At 48.4% G+C, this 27,688-nt stretch overlaps 1 protein-coding gene across 3 annotated transcripts in view; it reads left to right on the top strand.

Moving 5' to 3' along the window:
- The first annotated feature begins 267 nt into the window (after positions 1 to 267).
- Positions 268 to 27,688, top strand: part of csf3r (colony stimulating factor 3 receptor) — a 54,557-nt gene continuing 27,136 nt past the window's right edge. For 2 of the 3 annotated variants that reach the window (XM_088999144.1, XM_088999150.1), the window contains exons 1-2: positions 268 to 382; positions 3,193 to 3,289. In XM_088999144.1, the coding sequence (XP_088855270.1) occupies positions 3,249 to 3,289 (41 nt within the window). In that variant the 5' untranslated portion in view covers positions 268 to 382; positions 3,193 to 3,248. The remainder of the gene's footprint in view (positions 383 to 3,192; positions 3,290 to 27,688) is intronic. The other variant, XM_088999142.1, reaches the window with a different exon arrangement.

Raw genomic sequence — 27,688 nt, 5'->3', positions numbered from 1 at the left:
TCAGGTTGGGGGGGGCAGGGGACCCCTCCCTGTGGCCCCACTGATTGTTCCTACATTCCTGACTAACGACTGGCCTATTACCCCCACTCCCCCCGGTATCACCTCATCAGCATAACGACCCTCATCAGCATTGCGAAAGTTGCCTAACCTGTTTTGCCTAAGCAGGCTATCGTATGAACGATCCAAATTGAACCTCACCCCACCAGACCGCTTTAATGAAGGATTTTGTTGTTTTATAGTGTGTATGTGTTATTCACTTTTGTACAGATGACGGCTGAAGAAACCTTCTCATCGATGGACCACTCCTGTACGACTGAGAGCTTACACAGACGTATAGCTGGGACGAAACAACTTTTTCGAGGATTTTGGAAATAAAAGGAAGGTAAGAAATGGGGCCAAGGTTTTTCAAGTCATTGGGATCAGATCCAGGCTTTTGCGAAACTCCCTCGTATCGACGTCTATCTGCGTCTCGGTTCCGCTTCCGTGTTTGACCGCTGGGTCTCGTCGTCCTTTTGTTGGATTCGCCTCGGCGTGTCGGAACGGTGCTGCCACCGCCAGTCTTGGGCAATGGCGTTGGCGGGGCTAATGAAGTGGAAAATAAGAAGTGGGCGACGGCTTTCGACCAAGGGCCCGCGGACTAAAAGGTTAATGGCTGCCATTTGCGGGTGGCGTTTCTTCATTATTCAAATGCCAAACGGGCCGACTTTAATCGGCACTTTTGCTGCTCCGCCACCTTTCGGAACATGATTGGTCACATTCTTCGTGTTGTTTTTAACGGCGGCGCTCTTGTCGCGAGTGGCGACTTTGATCCGCGAGGCCAACGCCGAGCAGCGGAGTTGATTTGGAATTCTGGAGCCTCCATTTTGGAAGCCATTCGGTCAAGATTTAGTTTGGCGTGGCGTACTCACCTCACTCCATCTTCGTGTTTGACCTTGAAATCACCTTCCGCGCTCGTTGACAATGAAAATAAAAGCTGCGTGCTAACGTGGGATCCAAAACAACTACAATTTTGCCTGTAGCCGTGGTGCTGTGAGGTTTAATTTGGATCGTGCTTACAACAGACTTCTTGGATCATTACCACATACATTTAGTTATGCTGATGAGGCGATACCAGAGCAAATGGGGCAATCAGGCCAGTCGTAGACCGCATAATTAGTCAGGACAATAGAGGTAATCCGTGTAGCCTCAGGGAATGGTCCTCTGCTGCCCCCAACCTGAGAGCAGGGACCTATCATTGCAGAGGTCCGCCTCTGGACAGTAGGGATATATATCGGCCGAAAACTACCAGCAAAATTTTAGTTGGCTGGATAAGAAGCGCAACGTCCGACACCTTCAAATTTGTACCGATGACGGCTGAAGAAACCTTCTCGTCGATGGACCACTCCTGTACCACTGAGAGCTTCCGCACTCCCGTCGACTCGCCGCCCGATCTGGACCGGGTAAGGCATCGACTGATGGACTCCGTCCTTTGCAAACGCGGCAGTAAAATGGCGGGCGAGGCGCTGGGAAGGAGCAACGTCGTCAAGGCGGGCGGGGGCCCATTATGCGCTCGGCGCGGCGCTGATAAGATTCCGGCAAAATGGCAGCTGTTGGAAGTCACGCAATTCATTTGGTGTTCCTGCGGAGACGCGGCGAGATGCGGCGAGAAACGGCGCCCTCCCGCCGCCAGCCCGAATGAAGCATGTCTTCCATTAGCGCCCTAAAGAAAGAAAGTAATGGCCCCGCAAAGACTCTCCATTTCCAATATAACAATAATTCCGATGATTCATTAGGCAGGAGGCGAAAATGATAGTGTACTCTGATTAGAAGGCTCCTCCGGGGAAACGTTGATGATAATTTATTCGCAACGCTCTCGTTGACTAAGAAACTTGTCGGGCTAGCGTGCGGAATAAATGAACTCCCCGCCTCGCCCGTCCTGCGCTGTTGTCGGCGGTGTCGACGCGTGTTGTCGCAAAATAATCACGCCATCCCTCATTTTTATTCCTTCATTATCTATTCCATCGCGTCTGCGCTCAAAGACATCGCCAGTCGTCGGTTCGGCTATGGACGCTGAAGGATTATTTCTGATTATAATTTCTTTAGTTAACCCTCTGCCGTGGTACACTGACACCTTGGCTTACAAACTTAATTGGCAAAAAAAGTGTGTATCCCAAACATTAATTTCCCATAGGAAACCATTAAAATGAGAATAATTCGTTCCCAGGTCCCCATAGAACATCATTTTCTTCTAAATAAGCTGTAAAACCACACAAAATATACCTAATGTTATGTATGATAAATGTGCTATTGGATTGTAATGAAAGAAATAATAAAGTCATTTTATTTACCTTCTTGTTTCACCATCTTGAGGAATGATCCCATGTAGGTGCTTTCTCTGCGATAATTTTACCAAGTTCCTCATCAATTGTGTTCTGTTTAGCTGGGTTGATCGCTTTTTGCATCAAGTGTACAGATGGCTTATGCAGGTTATTTGTGGAGCCTTATTGATGGGATATTTTAACCTTGCAATCTACACTTTGAACTATCAAAGTTGAAAACAAGTCCAAATTTCACTGTTTTCTATCCATTTTCTCACTCTGTCGTCTGCCTGTCTCTTTAATGTTTAACCCCCCCCCCCCTCCACTGCTGGGTTCTTGTCCAATCACGCGGCTTTAACCGAAGACTGGGGGCAGGGAATAGAGGACAAAAACAAGTCGACTGCCATTTTGTTGTCAGGAGACCAGGCTCGTTTGCGAACGACACATCACTCGTTGTGGCGCTCCGTGTGTATCCTGAAAAATAGATTGTATGCCAAGGTTAAATTTTCATACATTTAATATTCGTAAAGAGAAAAGTTCGTAAGCCAAGGGGTTCGTAAGCCGCGGTATCACTGTATTTTGCTTTCCTCAAAGATATGTCATGATGTGCATCTTCAATAATGCCACGATGTTCGTCTTCTGCCATGTTTACTTGAGCCTGTATAACCTTCTGATACGCAGAGTGAACTAAGTTTACTCTTAGCCATCAATTAACCTTGATCGACTAGCCTAGATAGCTAACTGGAGACTTTGTGGAGACAGATGGAAAAAAGCTAAGAATTCTTTTGGAAGAGTGCCGTCCATGATGTGGACACACTCATGATCATGCAGTAATTGTCTGTAAATCATGTGTTTTGGGAAGAGTCTGCAAATAAACCCTTCTTCTGATTCCAAGGTACCGTTCGTCGACTCCAGCCTTTATTTGGATTACCCAAACCTTCATCACCCGATATGAACGCGGAGGAAAGAAGGCCACTCTCCTCCAACAAATGGTGAGCCCGATGTGATATCGGACGGAGGTTTTTGTAAACAGACAGAACATCGGACGCGCAACACATTTGACAAGGTAAGAAGACAATTATCCTCCAAATTGATCTTCTGTCTGTTGGCTGAAATCAAGGTAAGATTTACGTCTTGAATTGAGCTTGTAAAAAGATAGATTTTGGCTGGATGAACAGTGAAATTCGTTCTGTCAAAGAATCATAGAAAATAATTCATACTGAAGAGTAAAAAGGATCGGGTGTTTTCACAAAAAGAGTCAAACACTTTTGAAGTAAAGATTCGAGTACGCTGGTCTACGATCGGAGCCAGGTACTTTTGGAATAAGGATCCAGTGCTTTTGCTCAATTAAGGATCGAGTACTTTAGGATTGATTGTTTTCTTTTGAGTACGTTTGATGAAATATTCCTTCCCGCCCGCCCGCGTGGCCGCCCTCATTCTCCTGTTGAGTAAAGCTTGGCTTGGTCATTGTGAAATTTCTCTTGCACTCCCGAGTCTCGATGAGGCTGCGATGCCAGCGTCGAAACGTCCAAACAGATTTGCCCTTATGAAACTATACAAAGTCACACGCTAACGTTAGCTCGGTGGCAGCTATGTTGGCCTAGACCAGGGGTCGGGAACCTTTTTGACTAAGAGAGCCATCAACGCAAAATATTTAGAAATGTTTTTCAGTGAGAGCGCCCACATACAACGTACGTCAACAACATACGTCAACTTGTCGGGTCCAGAGGCGAAGTTACTGCTAGCTAGCCTGCACACGGCTCATTAGCTTCCACACTTGCTATCTGAAATATATGTCTCGCAGAAGTATATTAACATGGGGCTTGTTAAAATATCACTGACATTCGACTGTTTCATCGATGCTATTGTTTCATTGCAAATTAGAATGGCGAATGCTCCGGTGCATTCAAGCTGAAGCGTACTCGTCATTTTTTTGTACTCATTTAAAGGGCCGTTAACCTGTTTCAACATGACGGCCAGGATCAACCAATCAACATTGCGCTTTCCGCCAACTGCAGACCCAACGGGAAATGAACGGCGAAAAAGCCAGAATATGTATTTAGTTTTATCGGCGAGCCAGACGCAATCATCAAAAGAGCCAGATATGGCTCGCGAGCCATAGGTTCCCGACCCCTGGCCTAGAGATTACCGCCGTATTGTATTAGCTGCTGTACATTGACGACTTTTTGCCCTGGATCGGCAGGAGGGGCAGGATTGCACCGGATGGTCTTTACCGCGGGAAATTGTTGTGATGAATGGGGGTGGGAGGGTCATATTCATCAAAGTTGCCGTCATGAGCAAACAAAGCTATGATGCGGGCGAACGCGGACTTGATGACCACGCATTAACTTCCTGCATCCCCGCGGGCCTCCGGGGAGATGAATGAACTGCCATACTGCTGCCAGGTGGACGGCACCAGAGGGCATCGCCCTACCACCACCAAAAAACAGAAATAAACCCCCCCGCTCACACAGACTTGCCAACGGACACACGATTTCTGCGCTAGCTCGAGGGCCGGGAACTCTGTCTTTGTCAAAAAGGTTCCCGACCCCTGCGCTAGTGACTGCTTCAACGCCGCCTCTAGCCCAAAGGCAGCTGGGAGAAGCGGACTTGATGATGGATGGATGAATTTGGATGGATGGACGGACGGATGGACGGATGGATGGCCGTAGGGTCCAGAAACACACAATGGACAATGAACAATGGATGAGCTGCAAAGTGTGTCCTGGTGTGTCGGTTGAAATCAAAGCGGCGGGCCCACTTATGACATGCGACGCTCCGCCCGGACAATTTTTACTCAATTAAACTTAATAGAGTTCAATTAAACTTAATAGAGTAAAAATTGGATGTTCGAAACCTTCCAAATTGTACAGATGACGGCTGAAGAAACCTTCTCACCGATGGACCACTCCTGTACGACTGAGAGCTTACACAGACGTATTTGAATCGTATTCATAAGTGGATGAGTAACAAAAAAGCATCTTCTCCGAATCTGAACTCTCTGAAGCCATTGTTTTGATTCTGCAGCAAGGCAGTTTGTGAAGGAGTCACAAACAAGGGGGCGGGACTTTCTGAATCTGCCCAGGTCCAAGATCATTTTGTGGCAGTTTTGGGACACTTGAAGTCATTTTGATTGCTGTTTTGCATTTGACTCAAAATATCAGCCTGCGTTTTTTTGGGCTATTTTCGATCACGTCACTTAGGAAACAAAAAAATGCTGTCGCTTGTCCTTTCAACTTACTATATGATTGTTTATCTTGAGCAATATTTAATCTGGCTAAATAAATGCATCTATTTCCTGAATGCAAACGTGTGGTGGGAGCGGCCATGTTGGAACCGTCACGTCTCGCTTCATTGGCAAATCGTGGGGGGGGGTCAAAAGTTTCTTTTGTCGGTGTAAAAGCTGCACATTTGTCATCTCCCATTCATTTCACAAAAATGGGGGGGGGTCTTGGAGGGCAATCAGCGGATTTGATTACCCCCCCCCCCCCCCCCCCCCCCCCCACCGGTTTTCCGGCTTCCTCTCACAAGAGCACCTTGATTCTTAATCAGCCTCCTTTTGGTAATTGAGAGTGGCGGCGTTGTTCCGCTCGGTTGGACTCCTGGCTCCGTCGTCATGGCAACCGGAAGGCGAAAGCTTCGGGATGGCGCCGGAATCGTTTGGGAAGCCCCCCCCCCCGACACCCGCGTCTCTTTTGCTTCGGTTTTGAGTCGTTTTTGCTCTTTAGCTCAACTGGAATTAGCTCAACTGCAACAAAACAAATTGAAATATGAGACAAAAGTCGTTACTTTTAAAGAATTTTGAACGGTTTTATCTCTGTAGTCATGTTTGGAAGACGAACCTTTCGCCTTACACACACTTTTGTGTAAGGCGTTGTGAATCGATTAAGTTCATAAATTGAAGTATCACTGTATTTTGTGTAGTTTTAAAGCTTATTTTGTAGAAAATGATGTTTTATGGTGACCTGGGAATGGATTATTCTCATTTTAATAGTGTCTTATGGAAAATAAATGTTTGGAATACACACTTTTCACCCTACACACACTTTCTGGAAACCAATTAAGTTCATAAGCCGAGGTATCTCTGAATTTGCCATCTTGATTCCAAAGAACAGAGAACAAGATGCCCCCCCCCCCCCTCCCAGCCTATTTTTTGGTTTAGCCCGGCATGGAGGTCAAACCATCGGCGGGGCGGTGAGATCGCCGATCCGCACGCGGAGACCGCAGAGTCCTCTGGCACCATAAAAGATGACCGCCATTTGGCGACGCGCTGTCGTAAATGACGCGCGGCCGATAAAAGCGCTCATTAGCGCAAAGAACATTGGGCGGTGAGTTCTTTTCGGGGCGGGTCGGCGCGGCGGAACGGAACGGAACGGAACGGAACGGAACGGCGGGCGGCGCAGGACCTGAACGGCAACGATTACGGGAGGCCCCGTAAATGTCCAAGCCAAGTCGGTCGGGTGACTTACTCACTCGCGAGGCTGCCGGACTCGTATCAACGCGTACCCCCCTCAGCCCAGAAGTCCTCATTTTGTCGCAAGCGACCAATGAGGAAGTCGCACAATATCACTAGCGTCGCGGCGCTTTTCATCGCCACGTTGAAGAAAAAAGAAAGAGTGTGGAAAAACGGGCACAAGGAGAGATAGGGTCAGAAAAGTAGTAGAAAATTATGTTTTACGGGAACCTGGGAATGGATTATTCTAATTTTAATGGTTTTCTATGGGAAATAGCTATTAGCTACCTAGCTTGCGATCTATTTGCTATCTATTAGCTATCTGGCTGGCTCGCTGGCTATATAGCTCGCTAGCTATTAGTTATAGAGCTATCTAGCTGGCTAGCTATTAGCTATCTAGCTGGCTAGCTATGAGCTATCTATTGGATAGCGATTAGCTAGCTAGCTCTCTATCCATTTGAGTATTATACTTTGTCAGTGTACGTTTGGGCCATGTTAATTGGGTCGTACGTGAAATACGGCGGCGGCGGGACTTGCGGCGCTGAGAGCCCGGTGCCCTCCCGAGAGAGCGTGCTGGATTGCGATAAGCCGCTCGGCCATCTTATCTGGAGCCGCCAGATTGAATCATTCGGGAGGAGGTCGAGGAGCAATAGCTCAGGTATGCGCTGAAACCTTCGTTTAGCGCAAGAGGAGGGAAGGGGGGGGGGGGGTACGTTGGGCAAGAAAAAAAAAACACGATAGGCAAAAGTGTGAAGCCGCCGAGTGAAAAGTTAGCATGGACCCGACTGAAGGCCTGAATTGGAGCCAGTCTCGAGCAGTGTCAAGCAGGCAACGTTTCAGAGTCGTTTGCCCTGGTGTCCGCTAACTTTTTGTCTGGAGTTTCAGACACAGGCTTTAGCCTGTAGCTGCTAGCTCACTGGCTTACCAGAAGGCTGGCTAATAAAAGGTGCCCCCCAACCTTGTACAGGTCGGGTTTTTAACCCCCCCCCCCCACTCTGACCTGCACAAACATATCTTTGGACGACAGACGAGGCAATTAAAGGTCCATCCTGGACGTCTGAAATCAGCAGGAGGCGCCAGGACACTTTACTCGAGCACGGAAGGAATCTTTTGTTTTCGTTTGCTCGTCCGCTCGGACCACCCGCGGTCAAATCGGATTCTGGTCGGGGGGGGGGGCATATTTCCTCGCCAAGATGCCCTGGCGGAGTTCGCCGCGCGCTTTTGTCAGCAAGTTGGCTGCCAATCTAAACGGGTTGTCATTTGCTAGCGTAGCTATTGATTTAGCGCAGTCGGGTTCCTGTCAGGGAGTAGGGGGGGGGGGGGGGGTAATCAAACGTGATCGAGAAAGAGGCCCCCGACCAAACCGGCAGGAAACTCCCCTGCACAAGACTGGCACCAACTGGAGTGAGATAACACGGCCATGAAAGGAAACCTTCTATGTAGCATTTGTGGGATTGTCTTTGAAAGCGGGACCAAACAGGTCCTATCATCAAAGTGTTGGTTGGGGCCTTGATGGAATGGAGTGGCCATCTTGACGAATGATTCCTTGTAAGCTTTGGCACCTTTACGGTGCCTCATCATGACGAATGACACTATGAATCCCTGTACGACGCTTCAAGTTCTCCAACCATCCGTGGCTCGCCTTGAAATCATCAATGGATGACGAACTCCAGGTTGCCTCTTGACGATATCCGAGTGAAGTTGGCGTGCTTTCTCTGCGATTATTTTTTCTCATCAATTGTGTTCCGTTTAGCAGGGTTGATAGTTTTTTGTCATCAAGTGTACAAATGGCTTGTTATTTGTGGAGCCCCATTGATGGGACATTTTAACCTTGCAGTCTACACTCTACATTTGAACTATCAATGAAGTTGAAAGGAGTCACTGTTTTCTATCCATTTTCTCACTGTCTCTCTGTCATCCGCCTATCTATTTTTATTTGCAGCTCTGTGTTTCTGTAGCCCCATCCGCCCTCCTGCTGCATTCTTGACCAATCACATGCGGCTTTAACCAAAGACTGGGGGGGGGGGGAGTAGGGGACAAAAAATATTCGTCTGCCATTTCCTTGTTAGCAGAACGGGCTCGTTCGGGAACGACACATCACTCGATGTTGCCCTCCGTGCGTATCCCGAAAAATAGTTTGTATGCCCCGCGTTGGTGGCGTTTTGATGTTCGGGCAGGCTTTCCCTTTCGTCTCTCTCTCTGTCGGTCATTGTTTCGTTGATTGTTTTGTGAATGTATCTCCAAGTGAATGTGGAGGCTCTGTACTGTCTGATAAATGCCATTCTGCGTCACCATCTGTCCATTTGGAAGAGAGTCGCTCCAAATTCCCAAAAGATGGACGATGGGCAATGTATGCTAACTCGCTTAGCAGTAACAGTAAATGTGACGCGTTCTTTACAAATGTTGACCAATACGCGTCTCGAGTAGCAATTCATTGTGATTGATAACAGGAGCAAGGCTAACATTTCCTGAGCGATGCTAATTAGGGACGGTAAAAAGCGGCGGCGCGGTCCTTCGTCAGGCGTCCGCACGGGACCGTTTGTAGCCGTCTCCTTTCCTAAATCATTTTGAACGCCTTCCATCTTAATCAGGAGGGGAAAATGGAAGACGGCGCTAAGGCGCTTCCCGTTGCTTCCTTCAGTCACCTCCATCCAACCAGTGCCAAGACGCCGACGTCATCATCATCAATTCATGCGCTAATTGTCCTGCGGGCCTCTGCTACGCGTCCTCGCCATCTGCCCGCACGCCCTCCGCTCCGGAGTTCCATTTGACAGTCAAAGTGCCAATGTCTTTCACACGTAAACCAGTGGCCTTTTTGGCGCCATCAAATTCCATTTGCTTTAGTTGCGATTTGAACGACCAAAAGCTAGCGTTTCACACAGTTTAGAACTATTTTAGCCTTTGTTTCGTTTATACACTGATACCTCGGCTCACAAACTTAAATGGTTCCCAAAAAGTGGGTGTAAGATGAAAAATGTGTCTTCCAAACATTAATTTCCCATAGGAAACCATTAAAACTGAGAATAATCCGTTCCCAAGTCCCCAGCAAACATAATTTTCTACTAAATAAGCCTTAAACATACACAAAATACAGTGATACCTCAGCTTAGGAACTTAATTGGTTCCCAGAAAGTGTGTGTAACATGAAAAATGTGTCTTCCAAACATTAATTTCCCACAGGAAACCATTGAAAGGAGAATAATCCGTTCCCAGGTCCCCACAAAACAAAGTTTTCTACTAAATAAGCCTTAAAATGACACAAAATACTGTGATACCTCAGTTTATAAACTTAATTGTTTCCCAGACAGTGTGTGTAAGGCGAAAAGTTTGTCTTCCAAACATTTATTTTCCATAAAAAACCATTCAAAAGGGGAATAATGCGTTCCCAGTTCCCCAAAAAACATAATTTGTAAGCCGAGGTATCACTGTATCTATTTTTGATAATGCAGGTCTCCGGGCACTAAACGCCCCCCATTTTCCGCCTTGTTCCCATCAGAGCGCCGCCGGCTAATTGCGCGAGGTTTGCAGTGGAACAAGTAAACCAAAACAGAATTGTAGTTGAAGCGAAGGAGGGGGAGCGGCGTGACCTCCTCGGCGCTACGGCGGCGAGCTTTATATGCTCATGATGTATTATTAAGTAGTGTGAAAGATACGGCCTATGAGTCGGAGTGCGCGCAACGTTAGCGAGAGGAGACGGCTGATAAAAGCGGACATTAAAAAGCCCCCCACCCCCGACGCCCCGAACCCCACTCGGACTCGGGTGACAAGCATTAGAGCAATAAGCGGCAACGTCTAAAAGGATAATGCCAACATTAGGACTTGATTCATTCACTGTCCCTATTCATAGCCGGCGGCCATAAATGAGGCTAGCGCTGGTCCGCATTACGTCCGCCCTGGCGGAAAGCCTTTCTGGAGCATGCATTAGCATACATCACCGCACACGCTAAGATGCAACAAAAAATGGGGGGGGGGGGGGGGGGGGCGGAGAAATGGGGGTCTTGGGTAATAATAATAATAATAATAATAATATATTTCATTTTTAAGCGCCTTTCAAAACTCTCAAGGTCACTTTACAGTCAATTTTTCTGTGGATGGGCAGCGGCAGCCACATGCGCCGGCGTTCACTCAAGCTGGAAGTAACTCAAATAGATAGAAAGCTAGCTAGCTATCCAATCGACGGCCAACAGATACTGTACCGAGCTAGATAGCCAGCCAGCTAGATAGCTAATAGATAGGTAGATCATCCAGATTTTTTTTTTTTTCTGTTAGCGACGGTGCTCTTAAGTGTAGCTCCGAATGGTTTCCGGAGCGTTGGACGTCATGAATAAAAGCAAGAATAGCGCGGCCTCGGCGTCGGGTGAGCGAAGGGCGCGATGCTCTCGGATCGATTTGGCGGCCACAGACAACCGACGCGGCGCTCAAAGACAATTACGGGCGCGAACTTAAGGGGGAGCGCAGGCTAATCCTTTTAGCGGCCTCCCTCTGGGTCCTTGCTCGCAGATATTGACTCCCGCTACTCGTTGCTGGCCCCAAAATTACCTATCGATTTGGCCTTTTGACAGTTGTTTGCGGGAAAGGCTCGCGCGCTCCTCCGGAATCACATGCACTTTCCTTGTTTCCGTCCATCCCGACGCAACGTCGACATAAAACGTTTGCCTTTAAGCCAAAGTGGAAACATAGGCTGCACTTATTTTGACAGCAAAAAAAAGCCAATTTCACGACTGCTTGCTAGCTCTCTAGCTAGCTGTCTCTCTATCACTCTAGCTAGCTATCTCTGTAGCTCTCTAACTAGCTATCTCTCTACCAGGCTATTTCTCCATCTCTCTAGCTAGCTCGCTAGCTGTCTCTCCATCTCTCTAGCTAGCTATCTCTGTAACTCTCTAACTAGTTATCTCTCTACCTAGCTATCACTCTATCTCTCTAACTAGCTAGCTCTCTAGCTAACTGTCTATATCTCTCTAACTAGCTATTGCCAGTGTTTATTCTACAAAAGGAACTAGCCAAAAATAATCTTATATTCATATTCTCCATATAAATAACCAACGGATAAATGTCAATATAGCATAATCACTATTAGCTGTCGCTAGCTAGCTATTAGCGATCTATTAGCTCAGGCTATATATCCATTAGCCATATATTAGCTCTAACTAGCTATGTGTTAGCTATCTAGCTAGCTTTCTGTCTGTTTGAGCTACTTTCGGGTTGAGTGAATGCTGGCGCGTGTGGCTGCCGCTGCTCACCCACAGAAAAACTGTGACCTTGAGAGTTTTGAAAGGCGCTTATAAATGGAATGTATTATTATTATTATTATTATTATAGATCAATATGTATGTATTGCATTGTATTTTGTACATCTGCCCCATTTCAAGTTCCTATAACTCCAGACCCATATAACTTGGGAATTAACTCTTTTTTCTGATGAGTCTACGATTTGTTACGCTGCATTGAATGTTTATGCAGTCCTAAAAGTCAATCTTCTGTGGAATATCCTGGAATTTGAGTGACAATGACAATAACCCTGGCACTGGAGCGGACACATTTTTGCACATCGTCTGGCAGTCAATGAGTTAAAGGTTATGATTAAGTGCAATTGACGCCCCACTTAATCACTGATATCGGCATCCGAGCAGAGCGCGCTCAGACTCCGCCGGGAATTATTTTTATTGATTAAGCGATCGGATAAATCATCTCCCTTAAAAAGTGAGCAAAGTCCTTGACTGGCGCGCCGCAAAGTAGGAAGGTGTCATCAAGATGACTGCCGCTGGCCCACCCACAGAAAAACTGATCCTGTGACTGTAAATTGACCTTGAGATTATTATTATTATTATTATTATGCTTATTATGCTTATTATTATTAAAACCAGGGTGCATCTCGCAATGGATCCAGTCCCAAAAAGGCTCCATTGGACATCCTAGGTGTTGTTTTTGTCTCTTAATCTCCGTCCATCGGACAAGCAATGTTGTTGTTGGCGGCGGCCATTTTCTTTCTTGAATCCGCCATCTCCTTGCGGCCGCCGTAAGCCTCGTCGGCAGCCGTTGCGCACCTGTCGTCGGGACTGTAATCTCTTCGTTTGGAGCCGGACAGATAGCATCTCCAAAGCCGCTTTTCATTACTGCGCGCCGCCGCCGCCGCATCGGTACTTCCAAATAAGCCAAAGTCGCCCCCCACGGCCCCCCTGGAGGCCGATGGGAATCTTTTTCATTGCATTGGAGAATCTCCAACTGGCTTGTTTTGTTCCAGCGGCCATTCCACACTTTCTTCGTAGCCCGTAACTCAAATAGCTACAAACCTAGCTAGCTAATAGATAGTTAGCCAGATAGCTAACTATATAGCCAGTCAGCTAATAGATAGCGAATAGAAAGCTAATAGATAGCGAGCTAGCATATGAGCAAAATTGAAAACAAAGGCAGTGTAAATAAATAAGGATATTTCCTTGTCACCCCCCCCCCCCCCCAAGCTAGCAAATAGATTGCTAGCATTGCACGCTGCGTCTTTGGCGCCCGGCTTGAAAGAGAAGGACTTATCGGCGTTCCGCAGCTTCTCCGCCTTCACTGGAGCGGGGGAGGGGGCGGAGGAAGCTAAAAACCGGACAACCAAAGCAAAAGGAACACGGAGTGCGAAGGGCGAGATAACGTAGCGCTCTAAAATGGAAACCAAGGCTGTCAGTCTTGGATTGCGCCAATGAAGTTGCTATCACTGCATCATGTTTTGTGCGGAGGCGGCGACGGGGCCGCGAAGGGGCCGCCCGCCACGCCAGCTCATTGTCATTCATGACACCGGGTGGAGCTGTCGCGGCGCCACGGAAGGCTGCCATGCGCCGCCGCCGTTCGCTCGCTCGCTCGCTCGCTCCGCTCAACATTTGTATCATCAACGGAAATTGGATGGCGGCTAATTGCGTCACCGTCAAGCGGCGCATTGGACTGAAATGGGAATTTGCTAGCAAAGGTGCTGGCGTGGAGCTCTCAAAGACATCCAGACGCTCGCCTCGGTGACGCGCTTCCCCGCAGCAGCCGACGCTGAATTTTGCTCTTCAGAAAAACGCTTTCCCCTTGTTTTGTTTTGCTTCCTTCAATCGATCGATCGGTCGGTCCGTCGGTCTGTTTATCTATCTATCTCGCTATCTATCTAGGTAGCTAACTAGCAGTCTCTGTAGCTAGCTAGCGCTCTAGGTAGCTAGCTATCTAGCCAGCTAGCTCCATATATTCTTCTTCTCTGCCCCTCAAAATGACAGAAAGGGGTCAAAGATGGCGGAAAAAGAGGTAAACGGGGGCAGTAAAAACACAAATTAGAAGCCGAGGCGTTCACTGAAGCGGCAAACGAAGACGAGCCGCACGCCAAGCGCAGCCACGCGCCGGTTGTCGTGCAGGTTTCTCGGCACGTGAAAAGGCCCGGCGGGGTTTTTGCCTGAATGAAAAAGAGAATGCGCTTGGCTGTTGGCGACGCCTCTCGGGGCGCAAATTACCAAGCGCGCCCCCACGACGGCGACACCTTCTGCTCCGGAATGAAAAAAATCACGTTTCCGCGTCGGTTGCAGAGCGATACGCTAACACGCTGGGACTCAATCTACTTTGGTGCGAGCGGCGGAAATAGATGGGGAGCCGAAGGGGGGGGGGGAGGGGCGACGCGCCGATCCGCAACATCGGGACCTTGGCTCCGCCTCTAATCGGAACTAGGCGAGTCTACGTCATTCGCGGACGGACGACATTTTGTCAAGGTCGCTGAAATGTTTCCGGAAGAGTTGAGGACCATCGGGGAGCTACCAGAGATCCTCACCCAAATAAAATCCACCCAATGGTGGGGTGCGCGGATCCGCTTCCGAGCTAACTATGATCTCCAAAGAATTTTCCCCATCCAACGCGACAACATTGCGCCATCGGGTCGATTTTAATGGCTGGACGGAAAATGGAGCGCGGGCTCGCTGGCGCGGCGCGGCGGGTCACGCGGGGATTTGTTGGGTTATTACGCCGTCTGGAGCTAGGCCCTTATCGACACCCTGCTGCCATTGCGGTGACCCCGCCGGAGGTCATGGATTTTACAAAGACCAGGCGGGAGGGGGCGGACAGATGGGCAACGGAGCGCGGCGAAGGAGGCGAGACGGGAGAAAGGCCACTGCAAGGACACCGCTCGCCACGGATCTTTCCCAATTTTCCCAAGGGAGCCAGATAGCAAATACATTGCAAATAGCTAGCTAGCGAGATAGCTGGATTGCTAGATAAATAAATCAAGAAGCCCAAATCCAAAGCAAACATCAGCGCTCGCCCCATCGCGGTGTTTTCGCTCTTGTGCTAATTCGCCGTGACATTCGGCGGAAGAAGCGTCCGAGAGGGAAGGCGGGACATGCGGGCTAGTATAGCGCCGGGAGACGAGCGTTTCCTCATCCAGCGCGACGTTTTAATGCGGCTTCCGTCACCTCGCGGCCGTTAGCTTGCCACGCCAGACGCTACAAGCTAACCCCACAACGATCACTTGTCGACATCACGCTTGGGCTCAGGCTGGCGTTCGGGGGGGGTGGCGTAAAGCTCGTTGACACGTTGTAGATAAAGCAAAGTGGAAAAGTTAGCTAGCGCTAACTCGATGATAAAGCGCCCAATGGAGGAGCCTTATCGCTTGGAAACAAGAAGGAGGCCACTTGCTTGTCGGCCGTGTCGGCTTTTAATTAAAAAGCCGCGGCTGCGTGTGGCTGCCTTCTCACACACACACAAAAAATAAGTCACGCTTATTTTGGGTATGCGTCGACTATTATTTTCACACAATTATTTTCTGCGTGAAGTCACCATATTCGATTGAGCATGACACTTTTTTAAGGGACAGTCATACATCGGTTTTCAAACACAATCTGTTCCAAAACCAAAACAGCACTTCCCATTATAATCAATGTCAATATGTTTAAACCGTTCCAAGAAGTGCCGTGTACGAAGTGACATATGCAAAATGACGTATACAAAGTACGAAGTACAAAGAGACGTATTGGGAAGCGCAGGGCAGTCAGTTTGGTTTGAGAACCGAATTTTGATTGTCTACCGGGGTATAAAAAACCCGAAATTTTTGTTTGAAAACCGAATTGTATGACGCACGGGGTCCGGCGGGCATCCGGAGGGCCGCCGTCTCGCCCGTTTTGCGTCTCACCACACCCGATTCCGACGAGCAGCTCCGAGGCAGCATCCGGACCATCCCGGTGATTTAAAGAGACGGAAAACAGGCTAGACGGCGGCCCCCAATTTCGACAACCCTGCGGTACGCCCCTCCCCCCCACCCACCTGTCATGTGACATTTGCAAGCTGAGCCCCGATTGGTCGTCAACCTTCAGGAATGTCAAAATGACTCCAATTCAACGGGGGCAAAATGGAAGCGTCCAGCCGCCTTACGCTGACAGCGTTGCGTAACGTGTCTCCTTTCGGCCATTTTGAAGAGAACAAAAAATACACTTTCAAAATAAAAGCAGTGTGCAAACCACTCATTCAAAATGTAAATCAAATCCATTACTTAAAAAGCCTGTTAAACCTACCAAAATAAAAGTACAGAAAATAGTCTCACGACCTATCTTTCTCGCTATCAAGTAAGCTATCTATTTATCTATTAGCTACCTAGCTGGCTATCTATTTATTAGCTATGTAGCAATCTGGCTAGCTATCTATTAGCTATGTCCTTGAGAGCAAATCAGAAAGACGAGAGATTTGTGCGCCGGCTGCAAGGCGCGTTTATCTGGGGTCGCCGCGAGCAAACATCTCCAACGGAAGCTGGCGTATTTGGAGCCGTCGAGGTTGAATTCCCTCGCCGGCGATCGTATCGCTCACCGATGGAATTGGCTTCCCATGTCGAGAATGCGCGCCCGCCAACGGGAGCCGCGCAAATGTCAGCAAATCCTTTTGATCATAATCATAATACGTTTCATTTTCAAAACTCTCAAGGTCACTTTATAGTCACAGGATCGGTTTTTCTGCGGGTGAGCGGCGGTAGCCACACGCGCCAGCGTTCACTCAACCCGGAAGTAACTCGGATAGAAAGCTAATAAATCGTCAGCTATATAGCTAGCAGAAAGCTAATGGATAGCAAATAGATAGCCAGTCAAGGTACATCCAATCCAAATAAAACTTTTTTGTAATTTAGTTGACTTCAAGAAGGCGCCGCGAGAGTGGAAGCTCCTGTATTTTGTTGTTCTACTTCTTTCTTTCCTTTCCATCTTTCCTTCATCACTTTCACCGCATGTTTGATTTCAACATTTAGCTTATAGTAGACGTGCACATTCCACCTTGACGTCCCTGATCCACTGCTGAAAAGGATACTTTGATACTCCTCTTTCATCTAGAACTGCTTCATGTCACAAAGCGGGTACGGCAAGTGCTGAAGAATGAAGGACTCTGTGTTTTTTTATTGTCCTTCAAGATGGCGCCCTGAGAGTGGCAGCAGCTCCCGTATTTTGTTTTTCTACTTCTTCCTTTCCTTTCCTGTGATCCCTTTGCTGCTGTGAAATGTCCATGTCTCCACCGCGAGATGGATAAAGGAACATGCAGTCCAATCCAATTCCGCCGAGGCTGTCGGGCATCCGCAAATACCAAGAGTGAAGCGAGCGCTAAGCTAACGGGGATATAAAGGCTACGGCCCAAAATGAGCTTGCGGGTCCCGCCGAGGCGGTTTTGCCATCCGCGCTGTCGTCTTGGCATTGATGAGCGAGGCTGTCGCGGACTCCCGCCTTCATTTGTTTTGGATCGCGCGCCGCTTATTGTGTTTGCGCAGCTCTCCGGTTAGCCGCCGCTGCCGTCCGCGCGGCAACGCCACTGTTTGCCCGCGTGCGCCGTCGGGACATTTCATCAAGTGTCGCGGGCGGAATTCATCCACGTGTTGGTGCCGCCAAATGGGATTTTCCCGCTCCAATTTGGATGCGGCCAAGGAAGGCGGCGCAGCTGCAGGGCCGCGCGGTAACGGAGGAGGAAAAAATATCGGAGACAAGGACGCTGAGAGCTCGAGATTCAGCGAGACGGCCTCCTTCCTCCCGCGATATTTCACAAGAGACGAGGGGGGAGGTAGAAGGTTGGGGGGCGGGGGGGGGGCACGAGAGCCAAGTGGGGGAAGAGAGAAAGGGGGGGCACGGAAAAGAGATGGGGGAGGGAAGAAGAATCGAAGGGGGGGAGAAGGAGAGAGGGCGGGGGAGGGCAGCGAGGGAGATGAGAGAGGCAAGAGCCAAGAGGGAGGGGGGGGGGCGTATAGAGAGAGAGAGAGAGAGAGAGAGAGTGTGTTCCCAGCTGAAGGTGAAGCGTCCAGGTGTGCCTCATGGTTGATGATTGCCCTGATTGGCAGTTGCAGAGGGAAAGCGGCACCTCGCCGCGGCAGGCGAACAAAGGGTCAAGGGTCAAATTCAGCCAGAAAATCACCCGCCCAAGCCAAGCTGCAGTCACGTGGCAACCGGAAGGCGACCAACAGGTGGCGCTGTCGGCCACGCCTGCAGCCGCACAGGTGTCCCTCGTTTCAAAGGACTCATTGTTTGCGTCACCCTGTCAGGTTGGTGTCATCTTGTTCTACTTATCATCATCATCATCATCATTCATAATAAAGTAACTCAAATAGATAGAAAGCTGGCTAGCTAAGAGATAGCTAATAATCACTCAACCTGGAAGTAATTCAAATCAATATAAAGCTACCTAGCTAGCTAAGAGATAGCTAATAATCATTCAAGCTGGAAATCACTCAAATCGATAGAAAGCTAGCTCACTAGCTTCAAGATTGGATTGGTTTGCATTTGCCTTTATTAGTCTCGCAGTGGAGAAATTTGACAAAATGTCATAGCTCGCATTTTCCACCCAAGTGGATTTCCATATGGATCCGCTTGGAGCTTTGGAACGTTGTGACTGTAAAGGAAGGCTTTCCAAATGACGCCTCCGAGCTAAAGTGTCTGAAGCGCATCCAGCCACCAAAACACGTTGACCGCAAAGACTTTTACTTTGCCTTGGAAATGCTGATAGAGTGATACCTCAGCTTACGAACGCTTTAGCTCACGAACCTTTCGCCTCATGAACATTACATTCGCGAGCATATAGTCTCGGCTCACGAGCTACTTTTCGGGAAACACACGGAGCGCCGCAATGGCTGGCGGACTAGTTTTCCACACCCCCTTTCTGTCAATGCAGACGTGGTTTGTTATCGAGTGGAGTACTTTTTGCTATTATGTGACCAAAAAAGAACCCGCCGCAGCCCAAGAGGACAGAAAAGAAAATTACAGTTGAACAAAAGAAGGAGATCATTGAAAAACACCGACGAGGTGTGCGTTTGTGTGACTTAGCGTCGATATTGCTACGTGTGGCTAAGGGCGGTTCTGTGTGGTCTAAGCAACGCTCTCAGGCAATAGAAGGTTGATTTGCATTAATGAAAAGCAGCTAGCAGGGGACACTGTGAGTGAGGGTATTATCGCGGACCAAGCACGGCAACTTCACTTGAATAATAATAATAATAATAATAATACATTTAATTTGTAAGCGCCTTTCAAAACTCTCAAGGTCATTTTATAGTCACGGGATTACATTTTTCGGTGGGTGAGCAGTGGCGGCCACACGCACCAACGTTCACTCAACCCGGAAGTAACTCAAATAGAATAGTAAGACAAATAATAATAATACACTTAATGTATTATTATTATTACTGGATCTATTAGCAAGCTAGCAAGCTAGCTAGCTTTGTATCTATTTGAGTACTCTTGCGGGTTGAGTGAACGCTGGTACGTGTGGCTGCCGCTGCTCACCCACAGAAAAACTGATCCTGTGACTGTAAAGTGACCTTGAGAGTGTTCAAAGGTGCTTAGAAATTAAATGTATTATTATTATTATTCTTTTATTTTATGTTTTTAGACCTCTTTTATCCGCCTAGCTAAACATGCTAAGGAAAGCATGCTAAGCCTTAAAGGCGTTGAACAATGGATGAGGTTAGCCTCAGACTAAGACAGGGATTTCTTTGGCTTTGGTTTTTGTATTTTTAGCGATGCGAACGGGGCAACACTTGTTTGTCTTGACTCTTCTGGCTGTTCTGTTGGCAGATGTTCGCCGTTGCGCGTCTTTTCTTCTCATGCCGCGGCGCCTCATCCCCCAAAGTTGTACACGACGGCCCCCAAGCCCTCCCTCCTTCTTCATCTCAATCTAAAAGTGAAGTTGCTTTCCTTGCGCTATCTCGCTTCATACTTTCAGTCCCCGCTCACCCGAAAAAAACACCAGTTGACATTTGAAAGCGGCACAGGGAGCTTTGAAACTATTTAGCAAAGTAATTCTTTGAGAGGAGCGAGCGAGTGAGCGAGCGAGGCGCAGGCGCAGGCGCCGGCGCCGTTTCAAAGTGGCGATAAGACGTGACGGCCGATCAAGCCTCGGCGAGGCTTTTGATGCCGCTCATCTACGCCGCCGTTATCCATCCGCCTGCCATTTTGCCGCCCGCGTAACACAGAATCAATTAGGTGTACACAAATAGGGGAAAGATTTACGCGTCTGAAGACCACAGGTGGGCCGTACATGTCACTCCTCGGCCTTCAGTAGTGCTATGTCTGAATCAATCCGCAGCTGCGCTGTAAAAAAAAATTAATGGCGGTGTTATTTATGACACGTCCTGTACTGGACTCGAGGGCACACTTAGCCAGGAAATAGCGACATTGTAGCAGTTGGAAAAACACATGTCTATAATCAGTGCTCCTGACGTGATATGAACACGCAACCTCTGACTCCAGATCAGTTATGTGCTCCTTCCTCAACAGCTACACTGGTGACCCTGACGCGATAACCTAGCTAGAAGCTAGCTATGTAGCTGGCTATTTATGAGCTATAGGGCTATCTAGCTGTAGCTTTCTATCTGAGTTACTTCCGGGTTGAGTGAACGCTGGCACATCTTTTGCTATCTATTAGCTAGCTAGCTGGCTATCTATTTGTTATCAATTAGCTAGATAGCTGGCTAGATAGCTAGCTATATATTTGCTATCTATAAGATATCTACAAGCTACCTTGAGAGTTTTGAAAGGCGCTTAGAAATAAAATGTATTATTATTCTTCTTATTATTATTATTATTATTATTCTTATTATTCTTATTATGACTATGACAGCAAGGAGATTTATTTGTGTGGCGTGATGGCCAAAGCTTCAACCAGATCCAACATTGTCGGCCCCTCGACGGGTTTTCGTGTTCAAAAGCGTATCGGCTAATGAGATCAGCGATTAGCGAGAGCGCAAGGAAGCTTTTCTTCACCTCAAGAAAATGGAATGATTTTGCCCAACAAACGCGGAATTGCACTATTCTTTTGCGCCTCTTTTGTCCCGGAAATCCCTTCTTTGAAAAGGTCTTATCCCCGATTCCATATGTTCACAAAGGCATCTCACAGGAATACGTTTGTGTTCCACGACCCTCAAATTAATTCTTCTGCCACTGACTCACGACATTCGCCACGTCGCTGCTGCTCGGTGTGTGTGTGTGTGTTTGTATGACTGGTCTTGTGAGGACCACGGCCATTTCATACCAGACGTAGTGAGGACATTTTTGACAAGAGAGGACCTTTTGGCCTTTTGGTGTTTCGTTCTAAGGGCTTCTAGAGCCTCGATATATGCATCTGTTTCACAGAGGTACTCTGAAATTCACCCCAAATGATTTTTTGGGTGTGTATTTTCATTTGGATACACACTTTTTGCTCACTGTGTGTGTTTATGTGTGTGTGTGTGTGTGTGTGTGTGTGTGTGTGTATTTGTATGTGAATGTCTATCTGCATGCGTGTATGTGTGTGTGTGTGTGTGTGTGTGTACGTGCGTGTGTGTGTATGTGTGTGTGCGTTTGTGTGTGTGTATTTGTATGTGAATGTCTATCTGCATGCGTGTATGTGTGTGTGTGTATGTGTGTACGTGCGTGTGTGTGTATGTGTGTGTGCGTTTGTGTGTGTGTATTTGTATGTGAATGTCTATCTGCATGCGTGTATGTGTGTGTGTGTATGTGGCGCTTAGAAATGAACTGGATTACTGTATTATTTTTATTATTATTATTATTATTATTATTATTATTATTATTATTATTATTATAAGAGAGATGCTCGCAGCCCCCGCCCCCCCCCTACGAGAGGGGAGAAACTCGCTAGGAGGTGAATTCTCCAGAATAAAAGGACACCTGGCACTCAGGCTGGAGAAGACCGACTTGGCTTCTGGCATAGGAAGGCGCGAGGGGGGGGCAAGCGGGGGCGCTTTTGGGAGCATGTCGGCAAGATAAGCCACTCGCAAGATGCGTGTTTGCATTCCTTATCGGACCACACCAGGATAGCATTTAGCCTCCCCCTCTACCCCCCTCGACACCCCGCCACAATAAAACAAGCTCGAGCGGCAAGGTGCAATTTGGACGTGATTGCAGGCTTTGCCAGAGACGACAACTCAAGTGCAGATTGAATCACGTGCTGGACCACAAAACGCTCACGTCGCCGTCGCCGAATGCCACAAAAATGGTTGTCAGGAGACGAAAAACCATGAAAGCCAGTCAAAGGCCAAAGACTGAAAAAAAAGAGCGTGGCCGCCATCTTGAAAGACGCAACATGCGAGCCTCAACTCGGAACACGCTCGCTTGCTCGTAGGTCGGACCGCCCTGGACCACCATTAGATTAGATTGCAGTTGAAAAACTGATCACGTGACTGTAAATAATAATAATAATAAAAATAATCAAAGTCACTTTCTGGCTGGCTGTCTAGCGATCAATCTGGCTCGCTATTAGCTATCTATTGGATAGCTATTAGCTATCTAGCTTTCTATCTATTATCTATCCATTTACTCTCTATTAGCTATCTGACTGGCTCGCTGGCTATCTATTAGTTATACAGCTATCTATCTGGCTCGCTATTAGCTATCTATTGGATAGCTATTCGCTATCTAGCGTTCTATTGATTTCAATTACTTGCGGATTGAGTGAATGCTGGTGCGCGTGGCTGCCGCCGCTCACCCCCAGAAAACCCGATCCTGTGACTGTAAAGTGACCTTGAGAGTCTTGAAAAGCGCTTACAAATGAAATGGATTATGATTAGTGCTTGATTGGCTTTATATTGGAACAAAAAGTGTGTATGTCAACATAAACACGGTTGTCATTTCGGAAGCCTCGCAAAGTGCGTCTAGCGTGAAATTAAAACAAGTTGAACAAGTATTAAAAGGGGGAGGCAGAGGGGGGAGTCATGGTCGCACGAGAGCCGTTTTGTCATCAGGCGACAACGACAGCGCGGGAGCGACGGCGGACGTGGCGCAAGGATGCAATCTTACCCAATGATTTGGGAGGAACGGAGGGGTGGGGCTTGCGAAGCGACTCGGGGGCGACCATGTGGGGGAGGGGCTGAATCTAACCGTCAAACTTGATTTGTCCGCCTTAAAAGAGGACCCCGTCCCCCCCACAACCCGACAATATAAACACCGCCACTAGCATACACGCACATATACAAGGCCAAGATGGCGCAGAGGAGGCAGCCATTTTTGTGGCTATTATTGTGTCTTCTTTTAATAATAATAATAATAATACATTTCATTTATAAGCGCCTTTCAAAACTCTCAAGGTCACGTAACAGTCACAGGATAAGTTTTTTTCTGTGGGTGAGCAGCGGCAGACACACGCACCAGCGTTCACTCAACCCGGAAGTAACTCAAATAGATAGCAAGCTAGCAAATACATAGCTAATAGCGAGTGAATAGATAGCTTATTAGCTAGAGAATACATAGCTATTGGCTACAAAAGTAAATAAAATGACTTTATAACATAGTACACAGTTTATTTCGGTTATTACAATACCATAGCACGTTCATTACGCATAAATAAGGCCTATTTTTTGTAGTTTTAAGGCTTATTTAAATGAAAATTATGTTTTATGGGAACCTGGGAACGCATTATTCTCATTTTAATGGCTTCTTATGGGAAAGAAATGTTTGGCAGACAAACTTTTCGTCTCACACACACTTTCTGGGAACCAATTGAGTTTGTAAGCCGAGGTATCACTGTATATACATTATTTTTGGGGAGGAAGCTGCTATTTTGACTTTGCAGAAGTGTGCGCTTGCTTGTCTTGTCACGCTTGGCTTGAGCGCCACCGTGGAAGGATTGTCTGTAATCGGATTGCTGCACCACGCAGAGGCGGCTGGAGAAGACGGACGGCGGGCAAGACGAGATCCCGCTTTCCAAACGCGTATCCAAATGTCATCGGGTGACATTTCGAAGAAAAAAAAAATGGAGTCCGGGGCGTTTGTCTCGCTTGCTCAGTGACTTGCGGCGCGTGCCCAGGAAACGACGGGCGTCGGCCTCGCCACGTCGCTCCGGAACGCTTCCTTTGGTGGGAAAGGCTGACATCTCTGACGCGGAGTACCCGCATCCCATAAAGCGGGCCAAGTTTCTCTCCGTGGGTTTCCAATGTGGTGGAAAGTGCAAGCCGCACGTCAATCATTTCATCACTTTGCTGCTGTGAAATGTAAATTTCTCCACTGTGAGACTAATAAAGGCATATCCAATCCAATCCAATCCAATCCAATCACTCCAAATCGCAGCCCCTTTTCCTCCCTGGCGATCCAAATCGGAAAAGGAACAATTAGCTCGAGCGGCGCTAATCCCGCGGTGCGGGAGATTTGCCCTCCCTGATCTGCGGGTGTGCCGCAGGCGCAATCAGCGACGTCGGCGGCTCTGCCACCCCCCACCCCGCCAACCTTGTGAGGAGGAAGCGGATGAGAATACGCCCGGATGGATAAACGTGGCGTTCAATTCTTTGGCCTTTGCCCGTTGAGAGGCGAGCGGCGGCATTGCGGACCCGCCGGAGACGGCCGGTGGAGGACCGGCCCGCTCCAAAGTCCGTCAAGCTTTGGCCACAAAGATGTGGCCAAAGCTTCTTTTTAAAAATGTCGGCCAGAGCAAGAAGGGCGTCGACTTGAGCCAAGCGCCTCGGATGACAAAAGGGGGGTCGGCGGGAGGGGGCGCGGGCGAGCGAAGATGGACGTTGAAAACCAGAAAATGTGTCTGCCACTTTACTACGACAAAGTCGTCGTGTCCTTGCTCGGCATTATAGCTTCCGCTAAGTGATTATCCCCCGCCACCTCCAGCCCCGCCCCCAGGTGGTGAAATGCACTCCGGCCAAGCACACCTGCCGAGCTCTGTCCCAAAAGACACCGTCGCTGATCTGGACAAGTCGTCGCACGGAGAAAAACACCCTCCCCCCCTCCGGCTCCACGGAACGGGCTAAAAGCCTTTTTTTTTCCAGCGGCTCCCGCTTTGCGTGGCAAGTGGTACGCGTTTCCCCCTCGGGGGCGGCACTATCGACGTCGCCCGTTTATTCTTGTCGGTTTTCTGGACCCCGAGGTGAAAGCCCCAGGCTCTCAAATGCAATTTTTCTTTGCGCCACAAAGCAAACAAAATGGCAAGTTGACGTAGCACTTTACGATTGTCAGTCTTTCTAATTCTAACAAACAAAAAGCGAAGCTCCCACGTTGAAGCTAATTCATGCGAATACAAGCGGCTCTGCGGCGGCGACTGCGGGCAAAGTCGTTCTCGCGTGACCTTGACAAGGTCAGCCGTGTTCGCATGGCTTCCAAACAAGCATCGCACCAAAAGAGGTCAGGCTTTCGGCCTATCGCGCTGCTTCTCGCGGACAATGGCCACCGTCTCCAGATGAAATCCGTCACCTGGATTTCGGCTCACCTGTCGCAATGAAATGTTTCGTCCTTGAAAGCGAGCAGCGGGACAAACACTTGACGAGCATCCCTGCCCAAATTCCACCGGGAGGCATTTGTCGAGCCCTTGGTGGACGTGGAACAAACAAACAAACAAACAAACAACCAATGAAAATAATGAAAACAACGACAAGAGAAAGCACAAAAAGAGCAGCAAGAAAATCAAGTCGCCTGCCGAGTCAAAAGCCGAAGAATCAAAATGGCGACTTTCAAGGATGGGGGCTTTCCCTACGTCCGGTGGCGGTCGGCGAAGGCCCGCCGTGAAAAGACAATGACAAGCAGAAAGGGCCCCGAAACGGAACCCTGCGGAACACCAAATGACGCTTGGGAAGCAACCAAACGCTGTGGGATTTCAACCAGCCGGTGGTCCGCCGGGTGCCGCAAAACAGGCCGCTGCCGTCCAACATTTCAAACGATCAATGACAATCAGCCATTATTGTGTGGCTGCCGCTGCTCACCCGCATACAAACCTATCCTGTGACTGTAAGGTGACCTTGAGAGTTTTGAAAGTGCATTTCAAACCTCAGCTGCAGCTGCAAGCGCATTTCAAAACTCTCAAGGACACTTTACAGTCACAGGATAAATTTTTCTGCGGGTGAGCAGCGGCAGGCACACGCGAACCCAGAAGTAACTCAAATAGATAGAAAGCTAGCTAGCTAATAGATAGCTAATAAATAGACAGCTACTGAGGTAGCTAGATAGCCCTATAACTAATAGATAGCCAGCTTGATAGCTAGCAAGCCAGCCACATAGCTAATAGATAGCAAATTGATAGCCAGCTAGCTAGGTAGCTATATTATTGTTATTATTGGTTGGGAAGATTTTTTTTCTGGTGCGTGGTGACATTTCAACTGAGCTCGGAACCCAACCGCAAAAGTCCCGCTTCTCCACGGCGCACGGATGGCGTGTTCCCAACCGCAATCACGCAAACAAACAACGGCGACGGGAAAACAGGAAACGGAGCTCGCTCGCTCGCTCGCTCGCTCGCTCGCTTGCGCGGTCGCAGCAAAAAATGGCAAATGTTGAGATTGAGCCCAATCGATGCGTGCGTTTTGTGCAACTAATTGCTTTTGGGGCGGCGGGGCAGCGCTGAAGCCGTCTGCTTGATCAGAACCGATGAGCCGGCCGTTATCGCTAGCCGGCTAAGCCGTTTTCTAATTAACGGCGGGGGAGATAGCGGGCGACACGCGCACAAATCTTCTTTTACGGGGTAAGCGACAAGGCGCCATCCAGGTCCATTTCAACCCACATCGCGGCCAGCGCGTTAGCATGGCGAACGTCACCGACGCGTTGACCGCCGTGGAAGACGGGCAACCCCTTTTTCTCTCCACAGCCTTGATCGCATCGGCGGCGATCGGGACGGGGCGCAAAAAGACAATTGGCGATTGGGGGCGGGAAGCGAAAGGCCAAAGGTCGCCCCACCAATCCGCCGCCGTTATTTGCTCCGGCCTCGCTGTCCAATCTGAGCGTGGACAACAAGTTGGATTGACCTAACGCGCCCGCCTCGTTGGGATGCGCGACGACAACTAATTGAGGCCGGACCTCCGCTCACGCACCCCCCAAAAATGAATCCGTTTCGTTGGCGACCATTCGTGCAGCGCCGCGTGATTGCATAAGCGGACCATTCCGCGGTTATCGACACAGATTTCTGCTTTTGTTGTTGTTGTCCTCAGTGAGTCACGCGACCAAAAAGCCGCTCCGTTTTTGCCACGTTCCGGTTGGCGACCAACGGGTGGCGCTGTCGCCCCCACTTGCAGCTGCACAGGTGTTGCTCGTTTCAATCAGGGGCAGTTAAAAGGACTCCAGGCACGACCATTCGGTGTCGGCCCTTTCTTTGCTTCACCCTATCACGTTGGTTTTGTCTTATGTTTTCTCCTAATAATAATAATACATTTTATTTCAAAACACCCAAGGACACTTTACAATAAAAACAATAAAACAAAGCACATAACAATAAAACCATAAGTAAAATGATACATAATAAAATAGCAGATATACATATATATAAATACAGATATACATACATATGCATACTATACATTGAAAGCAATTTTAAACAAGTGGGTTTTGAGGTGAGCCTTGAAAATCGGGAGGGAGTCAATCTTGCGGATGTTGGCTGGAAGAGAATTCCAGAGTTTGGGAGGGTTTTGTTTGCTATTTTTGACCTTTCTGTTCTGATGACTTGATGTTCGAGATTTTGTCCCTGATGACTTTTGCTGACTAGCACGACCATTTGGGGTCGGCTCATTGTGTTTGAG

The sequence above is a fragment of the Hippocampus bargibanti genome, linkage group LG06 (genome assembly GCF_051943395.1).
Source record: "Hippocampus bargibanti isolate YZ-2025 linkage group LG06, ASM5194339v1, whole genome shotgun sequence".
NCBI lineage: Eukaryota > Metazoa > Chordata > Actinopteri > Syngnathiformes > Syngnathidae > Hippocampus > Hippocampus bargibanti.
Note: the sequence above shows the minus strand (reverse complement) of the source record. Positions and strands in the feature narration are given on the sequence as shown.